Source organism: Ursus maritimus, unplaced genomic scaffold (assembly GCF_017311325.1).
Source record: "Ursus maritimus isolate PB19 unplaced genomic scaffold, ASM1731132v1 scaffold_15, whole genome shotgun sequence".
Taxonomy (NCBI): domain Eukaryota; kingdom Metazoa; phylum Chordata; class Mammalia; order Carnivora; family Ursidae; genus Ursus; species Ursus maritimus.
Window position 1 is genome coordinate 6,363,700 of NW_024423897.1, and position 23,344 is coordinate 6,387,043.

At 33.8% G+C, this 23,344-nt stretch overlaps 1 protein-coding gene across 3 annotated transcripts in view; it reads right to left on the reverse strand.

Annotated features, from left to right (window-relative positions):
• The window catches only part of SPDL1 (spindle apparatus coiled-coil protein 1), a 49,212-nt gene that overhangs the window by 20,133 nt on the left and 5,735 nt on the right, over window positions 1–23,344 (reverse strand). Inside the window, exons 3-12 of one of the 3 annotated variants that reach the window (XM_008692396.2) lie at window positions 22,109–22,285; window positions 19,736–19,930; window positions 18,997–19,146; window positions 18,799–18,897; window positions 18,610–18,720; window positions 16,272–16,412; window positions 15,742–15,845; window positions 14,952–15,139; window positions 12,473–12,812; window positions 9,128–9,857 (exon numbers count right to left, since the gene is read on the reverse strand). In XM_008692396.2, the coding sequence (XP_008690618.1) occupies window positions 9,710–9,857; window positions 12,473–12,812; window positions 14,952–15,139; window positions 15,742–15,845; window positions 16,272–16,412; window positions 18,610–18,720; window positions 18,799–18,897; window positions 18,997–19,146; window positions 19,736–19,930; window positions 22,109–22,285 (1,653 nt within the window). In that variant the 3' untranslated portion in view covers window positions 9,128–9,709. Of the gene's footprint in view, window positions 1–9,127; window positions 9,858–12,255; window positions 12,813–14,951; window positions 15,140–15,741; window positions 15,846–16,271; window positions 16,413–18,609; window positions 18,721–18,798; window positions 18,898–18,996; window positions 19,147–19,735; window positions 19,931–22,108; window positions 22,286–23,344 lie in introns of those variants that run through there. The other 2 variants (XM_040630313.1, XM_040630314.1) reach the window with 2 other exon arrangements.

Sequence of the window (23,344 nt, forward strand, 5' to 3'; positions counted from 1 at the left end):
ACAGAAAATGTAACTTAAGACCAGAGGGACTTAACAGACATTTAAAGAATATTCCATAAAACAGAAGAATATACATTCTTCTGAAGTACACATGGAATATTCTCTAGGAAGATTATACGTTACATCACAAAACAAGTCTTAATAGATTGAAGAAGACTGAATCATATCAAGCATCTTTTCAAATGATATGATTCACAATGATATGGGATAAAAAATTAGTTGACAAAAAGAAAACTAGAAAATTCATAAATGTATGGAGATTAAACAATATGTTACTGAACAGCCAAAGGGTCCAGGAAGAAATCAAAAGAGACTTAAAAAAGTATCTTGAAAGAAATGAAAATGTAAATACAACATACAAAACATAAGTTTCAGCAAAATCAGTTCTAAGGGAACTTCATAGCAATAAATTAACATTAAGAAAAAGGAAAGATCACAGAAAAACATACTAAATTTACACTGCAAGGAACTAGGAAAAAAAAAACACTAAACCTGAAGTTAGTAGAAGGAAGGAAATAACAAAAAATCATAGTAGAAATAAAAAAAAAATAAAAAAGATCACTAAAACTATAAGCTGATTTTTTAAAGATAAAACAGACAAAACTGTAGCTACTCTTACCAAGAAAAAAGAGAGGATTCAAATAAATAAAACTAGAAATGAAAAAGAAGACAATACAATTGATACCAGATAAATCCAAATAATCATCGAAAAATACTATGAAAAATATATACCAACAAACTGGAAAACCTAGATGAAATGAATAAATTCCTGAAACATACAACCTATCAAGACTGAATCACACAAAAAATATAAAATCTGAACAGATTACTAGGAAGGAGATAGAATCAGCAATGAAAAGCCTTCCAACAAAGAAAGTCTAAGACTAGACTGTTTCACTGCTGAATTCCATTAAATGTTTGAAGAAAAATTAATACCAATCCCTCTCAAAACACTTCCAAAAACAAAGAAGAGGAGTAAACACTTTCAAACTCCTTTTATGAGGACAGTATTACCCTGGTCACAAAATCAGGCAGGGTCACTACAAGAAAAGGAAATTATAGGTCAATATCCTGGATGAATATAAATGCACAAATCCTCAACAAAATATTAACAAACTAAATTCAACAATGCATTAGAAAGATCATTATACCATGATCTAGTGGGATTTATTGCAGGGATGTAAGGATGACTCAAAATATGTAAATCAATCAATGTGATATACCACATTAACAAAATGAAGGATAAAAGCCATATGATAATCTTAATAGATGCAGAAAAAGCATTTGACAAAATTTGACATCCATTCATGATAAAAACTCAACAGATGGATGTAGAGAGAATATATCTTAGCATAATAAAGACCATATATGACAAGTCCACAGCTAACATCATACTGAACAGTGAAAGGCTAAAAGCTTTTCCTCTAAGATCAGGAACAAGACAAGGATGCCCAGTCTCACAATTTTTATTCAGCATAGTACTGGAAGTCCTCACCAGAACAATTAGGCAAGAAAATAAAAATAAAGGCATTCAAACTGGAAAGAAAGAAGTAAAATTATCTCTATTTGCAGACATGATATAAAGAAAAACCTAAGGACTCCACTAAAAGTTTGTTAGAACTAATCAACAATTTCAGTAAAGTTGTAGGATACAAAATCAATATGCAAAAATCTGTTATATTCCTATATGCTAATAAAGAACTATCAGAAAACTAAATTAAGAAAACAACTCCATTTACAATTGTATCGAAAAGAATAAAACACCTAGGAATAAATTTAATCAAGGGGTGAAAGAACTGCACACTGAAAACTGTAAGACATTGAGGAAGACACAAAGAAATAAAATGATATTCCACACTCATGGAATAGAGGAATTAATAGTTACAATGTCCACACTACCCAAAGCATTCTACAGATTCAACACAATCCCTTTAAAAATTCCAGTGGTATTTTTCACAGAAATAGAACAATCTCAAAATTTGTATGGAACCACAAAAGAACCCAAATAGCCACAACAATCTTATGAAAGAAGAACAAAGCTGGAGGCATGATGCTCTCTGATTGCAAATTGCATTACAAAGCTACAGTAAACAAACCAGTATGGTATTGACATAAAAACAGACACATAAATCAACAGAACAGAAAAGGGAAGCCAGAAATAAACCCACACATTTATGGTCAGTTAATTTACAGAAAAGGGGCCAAGAATATACAATGGGGAAAGAATCATCTCTTCATAAATGACTTTATTTCTGTTGATCTATTTCTGGGCTTTCTATGCTGTTCCATTGATCTATTTTGTCTACTTGTTTACCAATATCACATTGTTTTGATTATTTTAGCTTTATATTAAGTCTTGAAGCTGGGTAGTATCAGCCATCCAACTTTGTTCTTTTTCTTCAATACTTTCTTGACTATTCTTGGTCTTGTGCATTTTCACCTAAAACTTATAACCAGTTTATCCATATTCAGAAGAAAACCGGCTGGCATTTTTTTCCTCCCTGTGGGAAAATTTTATTTATTTTTAAAAACAAAGCTGGGGGCATCACGTTGCCAGATTTCAAGCTATACTACAAAGCTGTGATCACCAAGACAGCATGGTACTGGCACAAAAACAGACACATAGACCAATGGAACAGAATAGAGAGCCCAGAAATGGACTCTTGGCTCTTTGGGCAACTAATGTTTGACAAAGCAGGAAAAAACATCCAGTGGAAGAAAGACAGTCTCTTCAATAAATGGTGCTGGGAAAATTGGACAGCTATATGCAAAAGAATGAAACTTGACCACTCTCTCACACCATACACAAAGATAAACTCCAAATGGATGAAAGACCTCGATGTGAGACAGGAATCCATCAAAATCCTAGAGAACATAGGCTGCAACCTCTTTGACATCGGCCACAGCAACTTTTTTCATGACACATCTCCAAAGGCAAGAGAAACAAAAGAAAAAATGAACTTGTGGGACTTCATCAAGATAAAAAGCTTCTTCACAGCCAAGGAAAGGGTCAAAAACACTAAGAGGCAGCCCACAGAAAGGGAGAAGATATTTGCAAATGACACTACAGATAAAAGATTAGTATCCAAGATCTACAAAGAACTTCTCAAACTCAATACACGGGAATCAATAATCAAATCAAAAAATGGGCAGAAGATATGAACAGACACTTTTCCAATGAAGACATACAAATGGCTAACAGACATATGAAAAAATTTTCAAAATCATTAGCCATCAGGGAAATCCAAATCAAAACCACACCGAGATACCACTTTATACCAGTTAGAATGGCAAAAATTGACAAGGCAGGAAACAACAAATGTTGGAGAGGATGTGGAGAAAGGGGAACCCTCTTACACTGTTGGTGGGAATGCAAGTTGGTACAGCCACTTTGGAAAACAGTGTGGAGGTCCCTTAAAAAGTTAAAAATTGAGCTACCCTATGATCCAGCCATTGCACTACTGGGTATTTACCCCAAAGAGACAGACGTAGTGAAGAGAAGGGCCATATGCACCCAATGTTCATAGCAGCATTGTCCGCAATAGCTAAATTGTAGCAGGAGCCACGATGCCCTTCAACAGATGACTGGGTTAAGATGTGGTCCATATATACAATGGAATATTACTCAGCCATCAAAAAGAAGGATTTCACAACATTTGCAGCAACATGAATGGGACTGGAGGACATAATGCTAAGTGAAATAAGTCAAGCAGAGAAAGACAATTATCATAAGGCTTCACTCATTTATGGAACATAAGAACTAGGAAGATTGGTAGGAGAAGAAAGGGAAGAATGAAGGGGGGTAAACAGAAGGGGGGATGAACCATGAAAGACTATGGACTCTGGGAAACAAACCAAGGGCTTCAGAGAGGAGGGGGGTGGAGGATTGGGATAGGCCAGTGATGGGTATTAAGGAGGGCATGTATTGCATGGTGCACTGGGTGTTACACGCAAGTAATGAATCATGGAACATTACATCAAAAACTAGGGATGTACCGTATGGTGACTAACATAACATAATAAAAAATTATTATTGAGACTAAAAAAAAAATTTTAATTTTTTGTTATATTCAGTTAGCCAACATATTGTACATCATAAGCTTTTGTTGTAGTGTTCAACGATTCGTTAGTTCTGTATAACACCCAGTGCTTATCCCAACACATAACCTGCTGGCATTTTGATTTGGATTACATGAAATCTGTATATCAAGTTGGATAGAACAGATACCTTAATACTGACTTTTCCTACCAATGAACATAGGATATTTATTTATATCTTTTTTATTCCTTTCATCAAAGTTTTATAGCTTTCCTTACATAGATCTTGTAAATATTGTTTGATTTATGACTAAATATTTCATTTTCAGGGGTCATAATGTAAATGGCATCATTTTAAATTTTAAACTCCAATTCTTTTTTTAATAATTTTTTATTAGGGGAGGAGCAGAGGGAGAGGGAGAAGCAGACTCCCTGCTGAGCAGGGAGCCCAATGCGGGGCTCAATCCCAGGATCCTGGGATCAGGACCTGAGCTGAAGGCAGACACTTAACGACTGAGCCACCCAGGCACCCCTAAACTCCAATTCTTCATTGCTGGTGTATAGGAAAGCAATTGACTTCTGTATATTAACTTGTATTTTACAATCTTGCTGTGATCATTTATTAGTTCCAACAGGATTTTTATTGTTGTGGATTATTTAGGATTTTCTATATATGCAATAATGTCATCTGAGAACAAAAAAAAAATTATTTTTTTTCCTTCCAAAGCCATATACTTTTTATTTCCTTTTGTTGTCTTATTACATTAGCTAGAACTTCCAGAACATGTTGACTAGGAATGGTGAGAGGGGACATTTTGTATTATCCCTCATCTTAGAGGGAAAACATCTAGTTTCTCATCATTAAGTGTGATGTTAGCTGTAGGGTTTTTTGTAAATCTTGTTCATCAAGTTGAAAGTTCCACTCTATTGCTAGTTTGCTGAGAGTTTTGGATTTGGTCAAATGCTTTTTGTGTATCTACTGATATGATCATATGATTTTTCTTTAGTCTGTTGATATAACTGACAGATTAGTTGATTTGTGAATGTTGAACCATCCTTCCATACCTGGAATAAATATCATTTGCATGGCACATAATTATTTTTGTACATTGCTGGATTCAATTTGCTTATATTTTGCTGAGAATTTTGCATTTATAAGAAATATGGGTCTGTAATATTCCTTTTTTGTAATTTCTTTGCCTGGCTTTGGTATTGGGGGTAACGCTGATCTCATAGAATGAGTTGGGAAGTAATCCCTCTGCTTCTTTTTTGTATGAGATTGAGGAGAGTTAGTATAACACAAGCTCTAAATGCTTAAGAATCTGCTTATTTGTGCTATTTTTTAAATAACTGGATGTATAAACATTTGAGGTTTGCACTGGTGGGGCTTTTGAGCTAATAGGTCTCATCCTATAGTAAAGAAATAAACTAGGACCCAATTTGCACAGGCCATCCTTGGCTCATTCATATACTAATGTCTTTCATATTTTGGAAATTTGGGGGCCATTATTTCATCAAATTTCCTTTTGCACCTTTCTCTCTTTTCTCTCTTTCTAGGCTTCCTCTCACACAAATGTTGCTATACTTGATAGTGTCCTATAGGTCTCTTAGGCCCTGTTCGTTTCTCTTCATACTCTTCTCTTTCTGCTCTTCAGCCTAAATCATCTCAATTAGCCAATCTTCAAGTTCACTGATTCTTCTACTTGTCCAAATCTGCTGCTGAACCTCTCCAGTGAGTTTCTCATTTATTAATGTACTCTTCAACTCCAGCGTTTCTATCTAGTTCCTTTTTACAATTTTTTGAGTTTCTCTTTGGCATTGTTCTTAGAGTTTCCATTAGCAATTTAAGCATATTTAAAAAAAAACTAATTAAAAATTTTTGTCTAATAAGTCCAATTCCTGGGCTTCCTTACAGACAGTTTATTATTTCCTCCCCATATATGGGCCATACTTTCTTGTTTCTTGCATGCCCTGAAATTTTTTGTCAAAAATTGGGCATTTCTAGTACTACAATGTGACAACTCTGGAAATTATGTATTCCCCCTCCCCAGAGTTTGTTGTAACTGCTTTAGTTGTTTCTGTGATTTTAAAATGACTTTTCTGCACCAATTTTGTAAAGTCTTGTGTTCTTTGTTGTGTGTGGCCACTGAAGTCTCTGCTCCATTAGCTTAGTGGTCAGCAAGTCATTCATCAGAAATTTCCTAAAATGTCAAAACTCAGCTGATTTTTCTTAATTGTTCACCTGATTGTTTTAAGCCCTTGATTAGTTTCCAGAGTCCAGTAAAGTTAATTCAATAATCCTTGTCAGTTTATTGGCTGATTTTGTGGAGGGATTGGTTTTTGGTGCTTCCTATACACAATTTTTCTCTGGCATTACTCAGCATTCTACTTTTATCTAAGAAAGAAGATGAAGATTCTACCAACCTATCTATATCTCTATATCTATATCTCTTATGTTAAGGAAAAAAAAAAAGGAAATACAAATCATAAAATATAAGTGGCTCCTGGTGGGAAAAGGAGGAAAGAGGAACAGAAGCTGGATTTCTTTAAATACACCTTGTTTTGTAGATTTTACTTTGGATCCACATATTTAAATAATTATTAAAAATTAAAATATTACAAAAATGTTACCTAAACAAACTATTCCCAGAGTCATACACTTGCCCATGTCTAATTAACATTTATGTGGAGAAGTTGAGATTTCAATTCAGACAGTCTAACTACAAAAGCAACAACATTAACTATTATGCTAAACTATGTGGTATTAAGAGACATAACATAGGTAAAACACCTGGCAAATCAATAAAAAATTAGCTCCAAAGGGTCTATTAGAATAGAGTTATAAGTAAGTCTTACATTTTCCTTACAAAAAAAAAAGTTTGACAAACAGACTTATTATTTTTGATTACATAAGGAAATGAATACAACCCTTATCCCAAACATGGACACGCCATGGGTACTTCAATAAAATACTCCTCAAAACTGAAAAATCTCCCACTCCTATTTTCTTTTAACACCACCACTTACCCACTCACATCAGATGTATCCTTTACCCCAGAGTCTCACATCCTATTTTGCCAAAACCTCTTGACAGCTTTACTTCTCTAAACAGTATCTTGAATCCAACCACCAAACTTCATTCGCACTGCCATTGCCTCAGTTTGCACCTGTATTTCCTACCTGGAGTAATCAGTTTGCACCTGTATTTCCTACCTGGGGTAATCAAATGGTCAAACTAGTCTTTTCTGCCTTCATTCTTATCTTTTTCTACATCTAATTTTCCATTATGCTTCTAGAGTGTTTTTACTAAAAATAATCTCAACAATTTATTCAACCTTTTCAATTTATTCAGTAATTGCTTTGTTCTATCAATTATTCATTGGCTTCCTATCATCTACAGTGGTTTTCAAAATATATTCTTAAAACACTCAAGACTACAGGGTTGCCTCGGTTTCTAAGGATGATAAAGCAGAAGGTATGTAGTTAAGGTTCTCTTGTCATCCCTATTCTTCAACCTGCAATCACAGTTGCTCAATTTATCTATAGGATTAGAGATGTTGTTTAATGACTTTATTCTCTGAACAGCTATTTCTTCTACCTATAGTGCTATTCTCTCCATGCCTTAGGAAACCTCTGAAGACAATCTTAAAGATGACAAAAATATAAGAAGCCTACAGGCAGTTTCTTGTTTCCTTCTCTGTTCCTATAGTACTTTGCATACTCTGCTATTAACAACCTCTACCACATGTTTTTCATTACCTACTAACACCTGTGCCCTTGAACAAGTAACTTCTCTGACCTTGGTTTCCTCTTCTGTAAAATGAGGATAACTAAGTACAATATCTAACTCACAGAGATGTTGGAGGGTTAAATGTGGTATTTTGTGAAAGGGCTTACAAGAATACCTGGACGTTGGATTTATTCGAATGTTAGATACAAGTGTTACTACTAGTAATAATAGCACTACCACTACTCATCTACGTAGGTCTATTAACCTGTGAACACTAAAGGGTTATTTTTATGTCCCTAGCACACAGCTCATAGTAAAAACTCAATATTAGAAGGAACTGATCTACATTCTATAATATGCAACGAATACAGTCAATTATTTGTTATTATCCTCAGGTTAAAATTTTTATTTCCTGGTGCCTTCAGCTACTACTTTTTGCAAGAGATATTATTTAATGTGAAATATCTAAATTCCTGAGAGTATGATTTTGCAGAAAATTAAAAGTTTATTTAATTTCTTACAAGTGGGAGGCAATTTCCTTTTACCTAATATATTTCAATAAACTTATCTAAACCACTACGATGGGCATTAAAGAGGGCATGTGATATGATGAGCACTGGGTGTTATACTCAACTAATGAATCATTGAACATTATATCAAAAACTAATGATGTACTATACCTTTGCTAACTGAATTTTTTTTTTTTTTAAATTTATGTGTCAACTTGGTAGGGCCACAGAGCCTAGATATGCAGTCAAACATTATTTTGGGTATTTCTATGAGACTGTTTTTGGATGAGATTAACATTTAAATCTGTGGACTTTGAGTAGTTTACACTCCATAATGTGAGTGGGTCTATGCGTGCAATTAGTGCAAGTCCTGTTTAGAACAAAGACTGAGCTCCCCAGAGCAAGAGATAATTCTGCAGCAAACAGCCTTTGGACCTGAACTATATGTAACTCTGGCTCTTCCTTGGGTCTCCAGGCTGCTAGTCCACCTTGATGACTTTGAACTTGCCAGCCTCCATAATCACATAGCCAAGTTCTTAACCTAACTCTCTTTCCCTCCCTCTACCACCACCCCCTCTTTATATATAAATACATCCACCTACAGTATATATGAAATTAAGCTGTAGACCAGGCTATAATCATTTAAAAGAAAAGAAAAGTCTTTATTTGGAAAGTTTGGAATTAAAAATATATATTATATATGTATATGATTATATAAACTATGTAGTATATATATAAAAATTATATGTGCCAGGGAATTAAGAATCTGTGAAGTTTCGCTTTATTTCTTTTATCCCCTTTTGATAACAATGTGTTATCTATACAGAGTAAAAAAAAAATAGGAAGGGGATAAATTATTCCAGTTTTATTTTAAATTTCAAAATTATATTTTTCATACGCTTGAGACACAAAATTTAAATCATGTACATGGATACAAAGATGGACATAGCTACTTAAAACACTGACAAAACCCAGTTACAATTATAATATATATTTTTAAACCAAGTTTTCTGTTTTTATAATATAGTGAAAAACTAAGTTCAATAAAAAGTACATAGAAAAATATAAGTTAATAGTTAATTTTGTGTTCTCTTTTCAAATATGTGACTTTGAAGATATGTGTTAATAACACTTTAAAAAGTCCATATACAATGCAACAAATAGATTTATAACACTTTCCTTCCGTTATAAGTTTATTCACTGTAATTCACAGAGGCTCCAAGAAGAGTCATCATTTAAGGAACTCTCCTGGTTAGAATCACAACCAAATTTTGAACATTTGGTCACAGGAACATGAAAATGCCAGGTCTTGGCACAACAGGTAGAAAGAAATAGTCTACAACGTTGTATATTTCAGATAAAGACAATCTTAACTAAGATCCAAATCAACTTTTTGGGCAAATGGTACCTTACTCTCATTAAAGAAAAGTCCTTATTGCTGAGGGCACTGGGTCTCTGGAGTTGATTTGGAAGACACATATAAAATAGGGTGTGATTTCTTACAAGTTTCCTTTTCCAATTTGCTTGCAGTTTCTTTCCCTTCTTTAACTTCTGTTTGAAGCCTTGATTCAGCAGCTAACCTACAGGCATTAAAGCATCCACTCTGAATTCAAATGCGGTTAAAAAAAATTAAAGAAGAAACAAACCTCTCATGTAATGGGCCTCTAATGGGATATGATCAATTTTTTTTAAGTATATGAGGAAAAAATTATAGTTGACTCCAATACCATTAAGAACTAAATCACTGCCTCTCTAAAACAAACATTTTTATATCAACAGACTTAATTTTTTAAATGCTTAAAAAGATATTTTTAAGGTTGATAAAAGTCATGGCAAAGCCTAAATTAAAGAATTAAAATATAATGGAATGCCGATTGTGATAATACACCTAACAAAAAAATTTAAATGTTAGAGCACAATTTTAATGTTATCATGACAAACAAAAGGCAACGCAAGATAAAAATAACAGAATCCTGGGCTGCATGAATACATACCAATTTGTCTCAAAAAAATCAAAACTTAAGCTGCATTTCAGTTAAGAAATTAACTTCCAGTTTTAACTTTGTTAAAAATTAACTAGCAGAATAATAATTTAAGAAAAAATAAACAGTGGAGAAATATTTTAAAAGGTTTATAAGGATTTTATAGCAAGAGCATCAATTAAATTTATAAAGCATGCAATAGTGAAGTCCCCAGTAAACCCGTATTTATTGTTAAATATCATCATAGGATTGTGTGTCTAAGTTAATCATGCAGAGAGCAAAAGGTTGGAAACGTCTTAAGTTAGCAGATGGACTCACACATACACAAAAACAAATGTTTTGTGGTATTTTATTTGTTTTTGTTTAATTTGCCAGACAAAATTCCAACATGCTACTTAATTTGAGTCAAACAAATAGCTAAATACATGTGTTTCAGTAACTTTTATCAAGCAAAAGGCAGAAAAAGAAATGAAGACAACACAGATAGCAAGGTCTGTACTGATTAACTCTGAACTTCGCCTCCAGAAATATACAATGGTCACGCACACTTACACAATGAATCACATACATACAAGTATAACCTATTAAATTCATTTCAGAACTACCCAAAACTCCCTGTGTATGTGTGTGTGTGTGTGTGTGTGTGTGTGTGTGCCAGACAAAATTCATTTGAAGTTACTTTTTCCTTGAGTATTAAACTTTTATTTTATGAGACTTTTAATGTTATTATATAAAAATTCAAGGAAGAGTAATAAATTACAGTTGACCCTTGAACAATGCAGGGGTAGGGGCACAGACTCTTGCACAGTCAAAAATCCTTGTATAACTTTTGACTCCCCCCAAACTTAACTACTAATAGTCTACTGTTGATCGGAAGCCTTACCCATAACATAAACGATCAATTAACACCTATTTTGTTTATATATTATATACTGTATTCTTATAGTAAAGCTACAGAAAATGTTTTAAGAGAAAATCATAAGGAAAATATATTTACAATGTATTCAGTGAAAAAAGGCTGCATAGAAGTGGACCTGCACAGTTCAAACCTGTGTTGTTCAAGGGTCAACTGTACTTCTATTTATAGTAACAGCAGCTCACATTGTTGAGGTGCTTTCACTGTAGAGCACCACCTTTAATAGCACTGAAGACTTTAAATTAAAAAAAATCAGATAAAACATACAAAACAGCCCCTTTAAAAAGGTGGGCTATGCCTGACTATATTAACTCAAATGTACACTAGTAAAATGTCTTATTCTGTACCCTCCCATCCACAGCTCATGTAGCCCGGGCAGAACCTTAAAGAACTCCTTTCATAAGCAGACAATCCAAGCTCTTTTCACATCAGTATGCTTAATTTTTTAAATGTCTAAAGATATTTGTTTTAAATGCATCTATTATTCCATTGCATATAGACATCCTTTATCATCTTTTTATTACCTTCTCTATTTTCTTCATTCATTCGTCTTTGCCATACCCTTGGTCCTGCTGTACACACCCCAAGCTTGTGTCTTATTCCAGCCTAGCCTCAGCTACTGTTACCTACCTTTCTCTTTCACTCACTTTCTCTTATCTTATCTCTATTATTTTCTTAAAGACTCTTAAAATTTTAATTCCTATACACATACAAATCTGACACTTCCTCTTTTAGTCACAAACTCAAATATGCAGAAACTAGAGGCTTTGAAGTTTTAATATAAAATGAAAATGAATTACCTTTGATATTTAAAAATGTCAAAATCAAAGCTCATTTTTAAAGACTTAGGATAAACATTTTCAAAAGTCGTAAAAAAATTTCACCTAACAGTTTTCTAGAAAGCTGAAATTTCTTAGACTACTAGAAAGCCCTTTTAGGAGGTAAGTTAATTTTTCTTTCATGGCCACTCTTGAACTAGGGGAAAAATAACCAACTGTACATTTATTCAAACCAACAAAACATTCAGAGATGTACTAGACTGTGATAGTTCTGTTTCATGAAAGAGCAAAGTGTAACTTTTGAAAATAACTCCCTTATTCAGGAATCCTTTCCTTTTGCAATCATTTTAGTTTTTCTTAAAGTTTTAGAAAAGTTGAAGGTAGGCAGATGAAACTGTGGAATTATACTACATGCAATACTAAGAAAATAGATAAAGAAACAGATAGCACAGTTCATGCAGCGATAGAGAAGAGATGGAGAGGTCTGCTGGTTGCCCTGAAGTAAAGAGGACACTGACCTGGGAGAATTCGGTGTGTTTCCACTTCTTTCACTTAAGGCTTCAGAGTCAGTTGAAACTCCCATAAGTTTCACACATTTCTTTTCCTTCCTTGGCTGAATGTCCACGGGCAGACTTTTGTGAGGAGAGAGATTGTTTCCTGGTGTATTTATAGAAACTGTCTTCTCTAACTGCAAGTTATCTTCAGAATTGCTGGGACAGCACTGGGCCTCCTCCTTCTGAGGTAGTAATCTATAAACGTCTTCCTCAATAGCACTTTTGGCACATACATTGTCAGGGGTGGTGATATCCACAGGCAGGACCTCCCTCCTCTTTTTGGGTACAGGCACTTCAGTTTTCTCTGAGAATAAAAATTACTAATATATTTAGTCAATAAGTCAAAACAAAGACACAGTAAACATAAAAAGATAGAACTAGTTATAGATACAGTTTTTTCCTTTCCTATTCTTCATTCTTTTGAAACCCACTTATCTACTTATTGAAATCTTTTGTCCTTTCTTTTTTCATGGACTTTACTAACTATATCCTTTAAATGTTATCTGGCTATAAATTTTTCCTTGGGAACTCAAAAGATTTAGTTCTCACAGTGAAAACTTCTATGTTCTGATACTGTAATAAAAGTTACATGGGGTTTTATTATAAGACTTCAGTTTGGAGGTAAGAAAGGATACAGAGGCTAAGAGTCAAGGAATCCAAGTACAAATCCCACACTAGCACTCTGCAGCTGGTTGACTTTGGGGAAGTACTTAACCTCTTGAGCTTTATTTTCTTTATCTGTAAAATGGGGATTAAAAATGTCCACTCCACTCAGTATTGTGTGTTGTAATGATTACATGCAAAGAACTAGTCAAATTCTCTATGGTAACTTGTGCCTATTAGCCCCACCCACAAAATGTATTCAAAATCAGTACTTCTACTATGGATACTTCCCAAGTTCAAACCATAGTATGTCTCACTGCAGACTATGGCAATAGCCTTCTACCCTAACTGCCTAACATAACATCATTCCATCTCCATGCAGGTCTATTTACAGCCACTAAATTAATTGTTCTAATACCTTTTCCCTATCCCCATACCAATGCATCTTTTATTTTCAAAATCAAAAAAGTAAAGTTGGAGAAACCATGGTTGGACATGGGGTTGGTGCTCCTACTCTACAATATTCTTTTTAAATCACTATTTTCCCTTTCTCTTCTACTGCTCCCCACATCAACTAGATTGACTATACTTCCCTCTGTCTCTGCTGTGTTCAGTTCAGCAGACTTTCAAAATTCATAGTGTGTAATTCTTAATTAGGAAAGCCTCTTAGAATCAGGGAAGAGAAAAAGGATGAAAGAGAAGCCTTTTTAAACTATAAAAAACTTTACTATTGCTAACAACCTCCCCACTACTGTTAAGAATCCCTCAAGTCACTGAGGTAATAATGAAGATAGTCTTAGGCATGTGAACAGTGTAGGGGCAAAAACTGGCTGAAAATGTATAACCTAAAACATGTAATAACACTTTCTTGGGCTCTAAGAACCATTGCATTCTTAGGCTTTTTTACTTTTGGACTTTTATTTTTTAATTTACAAACAGACAGTAAAGTCACTCTTTTTAGTGTATAACATGCAGAGCCCACGTGGTAAGGCTATTTTCCACCTCAGTGATTAGATTTGCTAGTTGTCTTCTAATATCTGTTCTACTAGTCTTCCTCAATAATAGAGCCTCCAAGAGTATACTCAATAATATTGTAATAACTTTGCATGGTGACAGATGGTAACTAGACTTATCATGGGGGGTCATTTTGTAATGCATAAATATCAAATCATCATGATATATACCCAAAACTAATAGAATATTAGATGTCTATTACACTCAAAAAAAGAAAATCCCAAGATGTAGTGGGGAACACGGCTCCTGAGAACAAGACTGCATTTCTCAGCTTTTCTTGTAGGTAGGTGAGGCTACATGACTCAATTTTGCTCAAGGATTATGCGGATGAACAACACAAATGAAGCCTAGATTGTGACACTCTGACCAGTCTCGGAAAGCCTCTTCTAGACTTCTGTAAGGGGAGGAATTTATACCTATCTTGTTTAAGTCTCCATTATTTTAGGTTTTCTATAAACAATATTAACTAATCCAGTTCCCAAACATCAGTTGCTTCAATGAAATCAAACTCTTTGACATATTGCATAAGATATTGTAATTGTAAATGGAAAAGTCTCTAAGGTTTCCAAACCTTATCCAGGTTCTAATACACAGATATCTATCCAACAGAATACCTATTATATTCATACATACCCAGTATTCAGTTCTTTTTGAATTTTCCTACACATTTTGTAGAAGTAAATTTGTTTTATTAGATAGAGATACATAACCACAAATTAGTTTGTAATGGGATTTGCATAAAGCTGTAGTTAAGGAAAAAAACACTTGATATAATTTCTCAGAGCTTCTCATAATTTAAAAGACAAAATATATGAGACATGCATACCTTCAGGTTCATACTTTAGTTTTAGTTCATCTAGTTTAGCTCTCAGTTTCATATTTTCACTTTGGGAGAGCTGGAGGCATCTTTCATTTGCGAAAAGTTTTCTCTCAATGTCCAAAGCCCGTTGGCTCTCAAATAATGCTTTCATTCGCTGTATGGACAATTCACCTTTAGTGCTTTCATTTTCTTTGCTATATAAATAAAAAAAGGAGAACCAAGGAATATTAAAATAACATGTAAAATACGTGTTTTATATACATATATGTAAAACATATTTTGGTAGTGCAAATCTTTTATTATATATTTGAATTCTTTAAATATATATATATTTCCTTGGGGTTTTAAGTAACAAAGAAACAATAAACAAAATAAGCTTTAACAACGGCACTTTCAAATAAAAAATGTCATGCATTCTTTGAAGGAAAGGAGGAAAATATGCTTTCCACATTAATCCATGTGTAAATAATTTCTTTTTAAGTTTCAAATTAGATATTTGTTCCTGAAAAATTTAGATTATAAGAACATTTTCTACGTCAAAGTTCTTTTCACTTACCAATCTAAAACGCTGAACACAGAGAAATAAAAATAATTATTCATTGAAAGTATTTTTTCTTCAGTAACTAGCACTAACTATATCTTGACTATATCTTATTTGCTACACAAAGATATTTGTATTGATTTTCTTTTCTGGAATTTCTTTTCGCAATTTGAAAACAAAAGTTTGTAGTCACTAACACTACTTATTATAAGCAAGTCAAGAGAATATCCATCTTTCTAAGTGCCCAACACTTACTTTAAGTTGTCAAGCTTTATCTGAAGTAACTCTGTGTAATAGGTGTTATCTTCCGGAGTGTCAGAGTTGGCAGAAAGTTTAGATTCCGTACTTTCATATAAACTCTACAGAAAACAACAATTCTTATTACTTAAGATAAATAACAAATTAGGTTAATCCAGTAGTCCTAGAACAATACAGGTTTGAATGGCACAGGTCCACTCATATGTGAATGTTTCACAGTAGAGTTCTATAAATGTATTTCTCGTCCTTATAATTTTCTTAATAACATTTTACTTTCTCTAACTTACTTTAAGAATACAGTATATAATATGTATAACATACAAAATATGTGTCAATCAACTGTTCCAGTTATCAGTGAGGCTTCCGGTAAAGAGTAAGCTACTCATAAAGTTTCTGGGGAGTCAAAAATTATGCAGATTTTTGACTGCACACGGTTGGGCATCCCGAACCTCCGTGTTGTTCAAGGGTCAACTGATTTAAGATATTCAAACCAAATCTGGCTGCATTATTGAAGGGGTTACATGTACCTTAAATTTCTCCAGATTTCTAATTTCACCTAAGAGATGTTTAATTTCACCGTTCTTCTGCTCCAGCATAGCAAGCAACCGTTCCTGCTGCTCAAATTCAGTTTGAGACCCTTTCATTTGTAGCAATGTGGCGATTTGTAACTAGAAAAAAAAACAAAAAAAAAACAAACACCCAACCCCCGCCCCCAACAGAGAACTGAGTGGAGGAAAGGAAGATTCTGATAACTATATTTTGGTACAACGCATATTCTGTACTATGTCACCTTGAATTCAGTTTGGAAACCAGACTAGGTATGTCTACTTTAATAATCTAATAATTTGAAAATATTTATATCAGTAAGTTTAGTTACAGATATAACTCTTGAGTACTTATTTGAGTTCTTAGGAGTAATATCTGACATCTATTAACAATTATTTGTACTTCTGTAAACATAAAATTGAACTGAATGGCTATGATCCAGAAGCATCACTTAACTGGTAAATAAACCTGTCCAAATGCTGTAATGCTGTACTTTACTCATCATATGCACTGTCATTAAGGGTCTGATGGGGTTTCTCAAAAATTTTAACTTTAATAGTATCAAGTGGAGGAATTATTAAGCTACTCACATTTACAACAGCGAGATTTACAAATGACAAGGATGGAAAACAAAAAGGCATCTAAGGAAACTGAGGGAATCTTCGATATAAATATAAATACATTTATTTTTTAGTAGCAGCAATCAACTTACCTAATTTTGACTTCACCTAAACCTGGAGTTGCATACTAACTGAAGGGAAATGAACTGGAATCTAAAACTACCATTGTTTTCTGCCTTTAGAAATTTATGGAGTTCTAAAAAGTACCGATAATTTAAATACAGTTTTGAGTAAAGCAAGCAATGATATACAGTTGCAGTTATGGTTATGAAGATAGAAAATGACTTCTAACATTTTTAAGGACCCACTTTTTGTTCCTGCTTCAGACTGGAGTGTGAGAAGATTCAGAATGCTACTTATTTCTAAAGATAACTTGGAATATCATGGGAACATTGGGAGATTAATAATAGTAGTCCAAAAAATACTGAAAGAAAACAAAAAGCAAATGTGAGAAAATTTTTTAAAAAAATCATTCTCGGATAGGGAAGAGTCTTGGGTAAACCAAGTAGTCCCATCGAAATCCTTAAAAACCACAGCTGTTTGTTATGTCAGCACTTCCTTATATGCCAACCACCATTTAAGCATTTTACTATGCTTTCATTTAATTCCAGGACAATTTAAAAAGCAAGTTCTATCATATCTACTTTATAGATGAGGCGATTGATGATGCTCTGAAAAGTAAAAAAATACTTGTTCAAGGTCACACAGCTAGCAAGTGACAGAACTAGGATTCAACCCCAAGTTGATCTAATGCCAAAGTTTAATTACTAACTTTCCCTATTTGTTTTAAATCTCACGATCCTGTATAAAAGGCAGAAAGCGTTCTAGACTTCCAGTTACCAGTTAGGCGTAACAGTTCAGGGATCAGAATTCTAAAAGCTGGTACAATACTACAATCTTTATAACTCCCATATGATTTTCTGTTACTGCCTGTTTGACTAAGATGATGACCAAAACAACCCTTAAAATTAAAATTAAAAGGGCCTACTAAGGGTTGCTGGAGGGGTGCTGGGTCAGGGGATGGGGTAATTGGGTGATGGGCATTAAGAAGGGCACTTGAAGTAATGAGCACTGGGTGTTGTATGCAACTGATGAAATCACTGAATTCTACCTCTGAAAGTAATAATATAGTATATGTTAATTAAATCAAAAAAATTTTTTTAAAAAATTAAATGGGCCTATATGCTTGACCTGAGGAACTACAAGAAAAGGATATCCAAATTTCACTCTATAATAAGCCTTTGCAGAAGAACTGGAGAATGATGAGAGAGCTAGTTTTCATTGAAGTAGGAACCTTAGGCCTGTGTTAAGAAACTCCAGCCAATAGCTGGGAAAAAAAACTTTTGAAAATTTTTTTCTCCACTACACAAAGATTTATATATTTCTGGGAAAGCTATTGAGTAACCATGAAAAAAAAAAAAAATCAATCACAAAGTTTTTGAGTAACCATTAAATAAAATCAATCAACGGATGCTAACTATACTACTACTCTACTAAATATCTACTAAAGGATTAATTTTTTGAAATAAAGTATAGTAAATCTTTTAGTCAATCTAAAGATATTTTTTCTAAAATAATGCAGTTCTAGAAATAACTAAGTACACTCTTTGAAGGAAAAGATGCTTTCCTTGATATATCTGTACACGTAATGCGGATACAAAATCGGTTTAATAAACCTTCAATGGTGATAATGCTATACCTTCATTCTTTGCATCTGTTCTCTGTTAAATGCATTTTGCTTCTTTAGTGACTGATACTTGACTTTCATACTGATAAACTGACGTTCCATTGCTGCCCTTCGATCTTCCACCTAGAAAATATTAACATGTTTAATTACACTTGTATTAAGTGACATGCCAATTTAATCAATAGAGTATTTGTTACGTACCTCTGCAAACAAAGAGTTGCCTTTACTATTGGGGTCCAAGGCTTGCTGAAGTGCCTGGTCTAATTGCACCTGAAGATCTTGATTTGCTACACGAGCTTTCTAAATTTGAAAGAAAACAATTTAGCTAATAGAGGTTAGATTAGCAAGGAAACAACTTATTATAAATTGGAAAAGATAATGTTACTCTAATCATAGTACCTCTAAGGCATTATAGTAGGAAACTGCTTCTTTCTCTCGCTCCTCTTTTTCTTCTTTAAGTCGGTCTACCTGGCGCATTAAATTAGTACTAAGAAGTTCTAGTTGTTCTTGTCTGTACTGTAGTTCATTCACTTCTTCTTTGAGGGTGGTCTATTCAATAGGAATTGAAAAAGAGGAAATTCTCCTGAATAATCTTTCATTTAGCAGCTGCTCAGTTTATCTATCAGAAGTGGTTTACACCCAAAACTAAAACTAAAGAGTTAGTCAATAGTTTTAAGGTGTATAATAAAAGAATAAAAATTACTAAATTTTTCAGCAGGGAACCAAATGAAGGGCTATCTTTCTTTCCTATAAATTTAAGCCTTTAATTTTTAATTAACCTCAGCCTGCAATGAAAAAAAAAAATCTACATTCATATGCATATCAATTTCCACTAGACCAACGTTTTCTATAGGGCTTTTATGACACAAAGTAGGATCAGAGTTAATGACTCAAAGTTCTTCCAGAGGTTTTATTAATCTAAAGGTAATCCGCTTTACAAAATCACATAATCTAAAGCTTTACTATGAATGAATAATCCACCTAAAAACTCTACATTTTTTAATTAGTAACATCAGAGTTAAGACAGAAAAATACTTCAGCCTTCAAATTACTTAAGGATTATAACAAAAACATGTTAAAAAATATACAAGGAAAAAAGAAAAAAACAACCTAAGAACATACATGCCATAATAATTACCTTCATACTTTCCATTTCAGTCAGCTCAATTTGAAGAGCCAGCATCTCTGAAGACATGCTTTCGTGCACACGCTCAGACATTACTCGCATTTCCTCTGATTTACATGAGAGGAGTTCCTTCTGATGATCTACTTTGTGCTTCAACTGCTTTTCACTAAGCCTAGCTTCATCTAATTCGGCTTTCAGTTTTTCTAACTAAAGTAGAAAGAAAAATTCACAATCTTAAAAAATCAAAAGGTAATTGAAGATCATCAGAATGTACAGTTGCAGTATAAATTATTCTGATAATTGCAGAATAACTATTTTATAAGACAGTCAAGCTGAACAAAACTAATTACACTTTGATATAGTTCTCTATCTTGGAAAACTAAAAATATATAGTTTAAAGGGAACAAATTTAACAGCAGAATGATGAAGTTTTAGGATCAAGCCTAGATTTAGCCTGTTTCATTCCTCCTAGGTAAAAACTGTTAATGATTGTATCTACCATTACTGGGTTATTGTGTGGCTCTCAACTGAGATCAGGGGAGTAAAACATTCAGCACTATGCCTAGCATTCACTAAATGATTTCTGTTATCAATAAAAAAACTTCTGCTTGATGTCCAGGGTTATAATTATAATCTATATCAAATTATCTTGAATTAGGTGTCAATATTCTATATCCTGATATCTGTTTTCTATTTAAAAAGTAAGAGCCTCTTGACTTGTTTTTCCTTTTCTATTTTCATAATGTGGAAAAAGAAATTTCAGCTGAATGATCTACGCTGAAATGTGGCTATCTTTCTGAAAAACATGACCGACTGACCGAAATTTACTGCATGATGAGACTATTAAGGTTTCCTATTTGGCCAATGCTAAGCATCTTATAACAGTGATATGCGCTGTCCTACAAACATACAAATAGTTCATACAAGTAATCAAAGTATGTCTGGACTCTTGGCCACTTTGGCTTCTATGTGAAGAGTGATAGGTATGAATAGCAATGATGGAAGCAGGTTGCCTGGATAGAAGGCTACAAGAGTAGTCTAGGGGAGAGAGAATGGTGATCTGGACTACAATGGTAGCAGCAGAGATGGATGTTTTGTAGATCAAGTTCTTAGAATCAGTTGATGGAGTAATTGTGAGAAATAAGTCAGGGGCGCCTGGGTGGCTCAGTTGGTTAAGCATTTGCCTTCGGCTCAGGTCATGATCCCAGGGTCATGGGATCGAGCTCCACATTGGGCTCCCTGCTCAGCGGGAGAGTCAGCTTCTCCCCTTTCCGCTGCCCCTAACTGCCGCTTGTGCTCACTCTCTCAAAGAAAGAAAGAAAAGATATCAAATATAACTCCAAAATTTTGTGTATGAATGCAAGATGATTCTAAGTATTACATGAAAGCACATTTTGATAGACATGTTCATCTGACTACAATTTAGGAAAAAATACAACCAGCTCAAATATATAATTTCATTGATATCATTGCTTAAAATGAGTAAAAAGAGAATCAATTTAAAGAAATTAGTTAAAAGTAAAGGTGGTACAGATATGGAAAAATCTCAAAAGATGCTACACAAAACATGGAAAATTACAAAACAGGCCAAAAGTCAGGTACAGTTTTGTAGAGAAGGGTCTGGAAAGTATGTACTCTATACAAAGAAGAGCCATGATAAAGGTTCTGGATTCCTTTGAAGTAACCTGAAGGAACTGGATAGTTGGGGGTAACCAAAAAAGAATGGTCAACTTGTTTTTAATGCATAAAATGAAGCCAGTGTAACACGTTGTTAGTCTAAGTATAGTGATATGGGCTTTGGAATCAGACAGCTTCAGTCAAATCTTGACTGCTGTGATTTTTGTCCAATTTACTCAATCTGTTTAAACATTGGTTTTCTCATCTGTTATCCACAGACAATAATGATACTTTCCTTACTGAGTTGTAAGAGGCAGATCATGTCATTGGCTTATCTTCAATAACCAAACTAGAAAGTATCAATTCTAATATACATTAACTTACAATAAACTACTGGTTTCTTCTGTAGGATTACGAAGTGTACTACTCCTTTCAGTGAAAGCTAGGAGACTGGTCTTTCTGAAAGGGGACTGTCCTACTATGCACTATAGGCAAAAAGGTCATGCTTTTCACTAAACTAAAACTCCATAACAAATATCCAGTTTCTGAAATTAAGTAATTGTATTTAATCCGTAGAATGTTAATACAAGTCCCTTAGGTAAATTCTTGTTTCTCAGTGTTCCCACTCGCAATATTATGATGATGGAGCCTTGATCTCAGCTATTTTCCACAGATGGCATTAAGAAAATCTTCATCACTTAAAATTTACATATTGCTAACTCCATAAGCATGAAACATTTTTGTTTTGATATACATAGGTATCCAAACCTTATTTTTTAGTTCATTTACTTCTTGTCCATGGCTTCTGCTCAGTTGTTCTTTTAATTGCTCCAGGTGTGTTTTTTGCTGTTGTTTAATAGCTTCACATTCAGAGCTCAAACTTTCTAACATTCGACTCTTAAGCTCAACTTCTCTCTGAAGAGTATATTTTTCTTGTTCATAATTCTGAAAACAGATTTAATTATAATTCAATTACATAAAAATAACTTAAAGTCATTACATATAAACAGTTCTCACCTTCAACTGTTTCATTCCTGTTTCACTTATTTGTTGCTTTCTAAGTAACAACCACATGTTAGATCTGGAATAACTCTGTAGCTAATCAGTCTTAAGAAAAGCAAGGAGGGTTTTAGTACATGATACTGATGTGGTAATTGCTTCTCTGCCCTGTCAAGGAAGTAAGAGGTGTTCCGCGCTATGTCAACATGTGAAGTAATCTCTGTTAGGGAAAAAACAAAAACAAAAAACATTTAATAGCACTTCAGTTTTCCCAGTGAGAATTACTTGGTTTGATGATATTTATGGCTCTGAAAATACAATAGTGGACAAGGCACAAAGTGAAATACTAAATTATCCTTTATTGTCAGAATGTAGTCATCTGAGAAATGTTTACAAATGACTACTTGAATGATACAGTGTTGAGACAGAAGGAAGATTTAAGAGGGCTTTTTCTTCTGATAGGGACTTTTTTTTTTTTAAGATTTTTATTTATTCATTTGAGAGTGGGAGAGAGAGCACAAGCAGGGGGAGGGGCAAAGGGAGAGGGAGAAGCAGACTCCCCGCTAAGCAAGGAGCCTGATGTGGGACTCGATCCTAGTACCCCAAGATCATGACTTGAGCCTAAGGCAGACACTTAACCAACTGAGCCACACAGGCACCCCTCTGACAAGGAAATTTCAAGATTAAAAAAGCATTAATTCAAACTCATTCAATAAGTTTTTAAAAATGAGATAAAACTAGATTAAGTAAGAGATAAATAAGAAAAAAAGCAAGTTATTTTTTTTGCCATACTTAAATTTTGACATCAAAGTTTAAACATATTACTGAGCATTTACCACATAAAACAGACTAATTCATTCTTTCAATAAATGTGTGCCAGACATTACACATATAGGAGTGAACAAGAGAGACAAAATTCCCTCTCATGGAGCTTACAGTCTGGAGTTAATTACCTGAATCCATGTATGATAGCAACTTTACAAAATACTCACGCAAGGCCTCTCA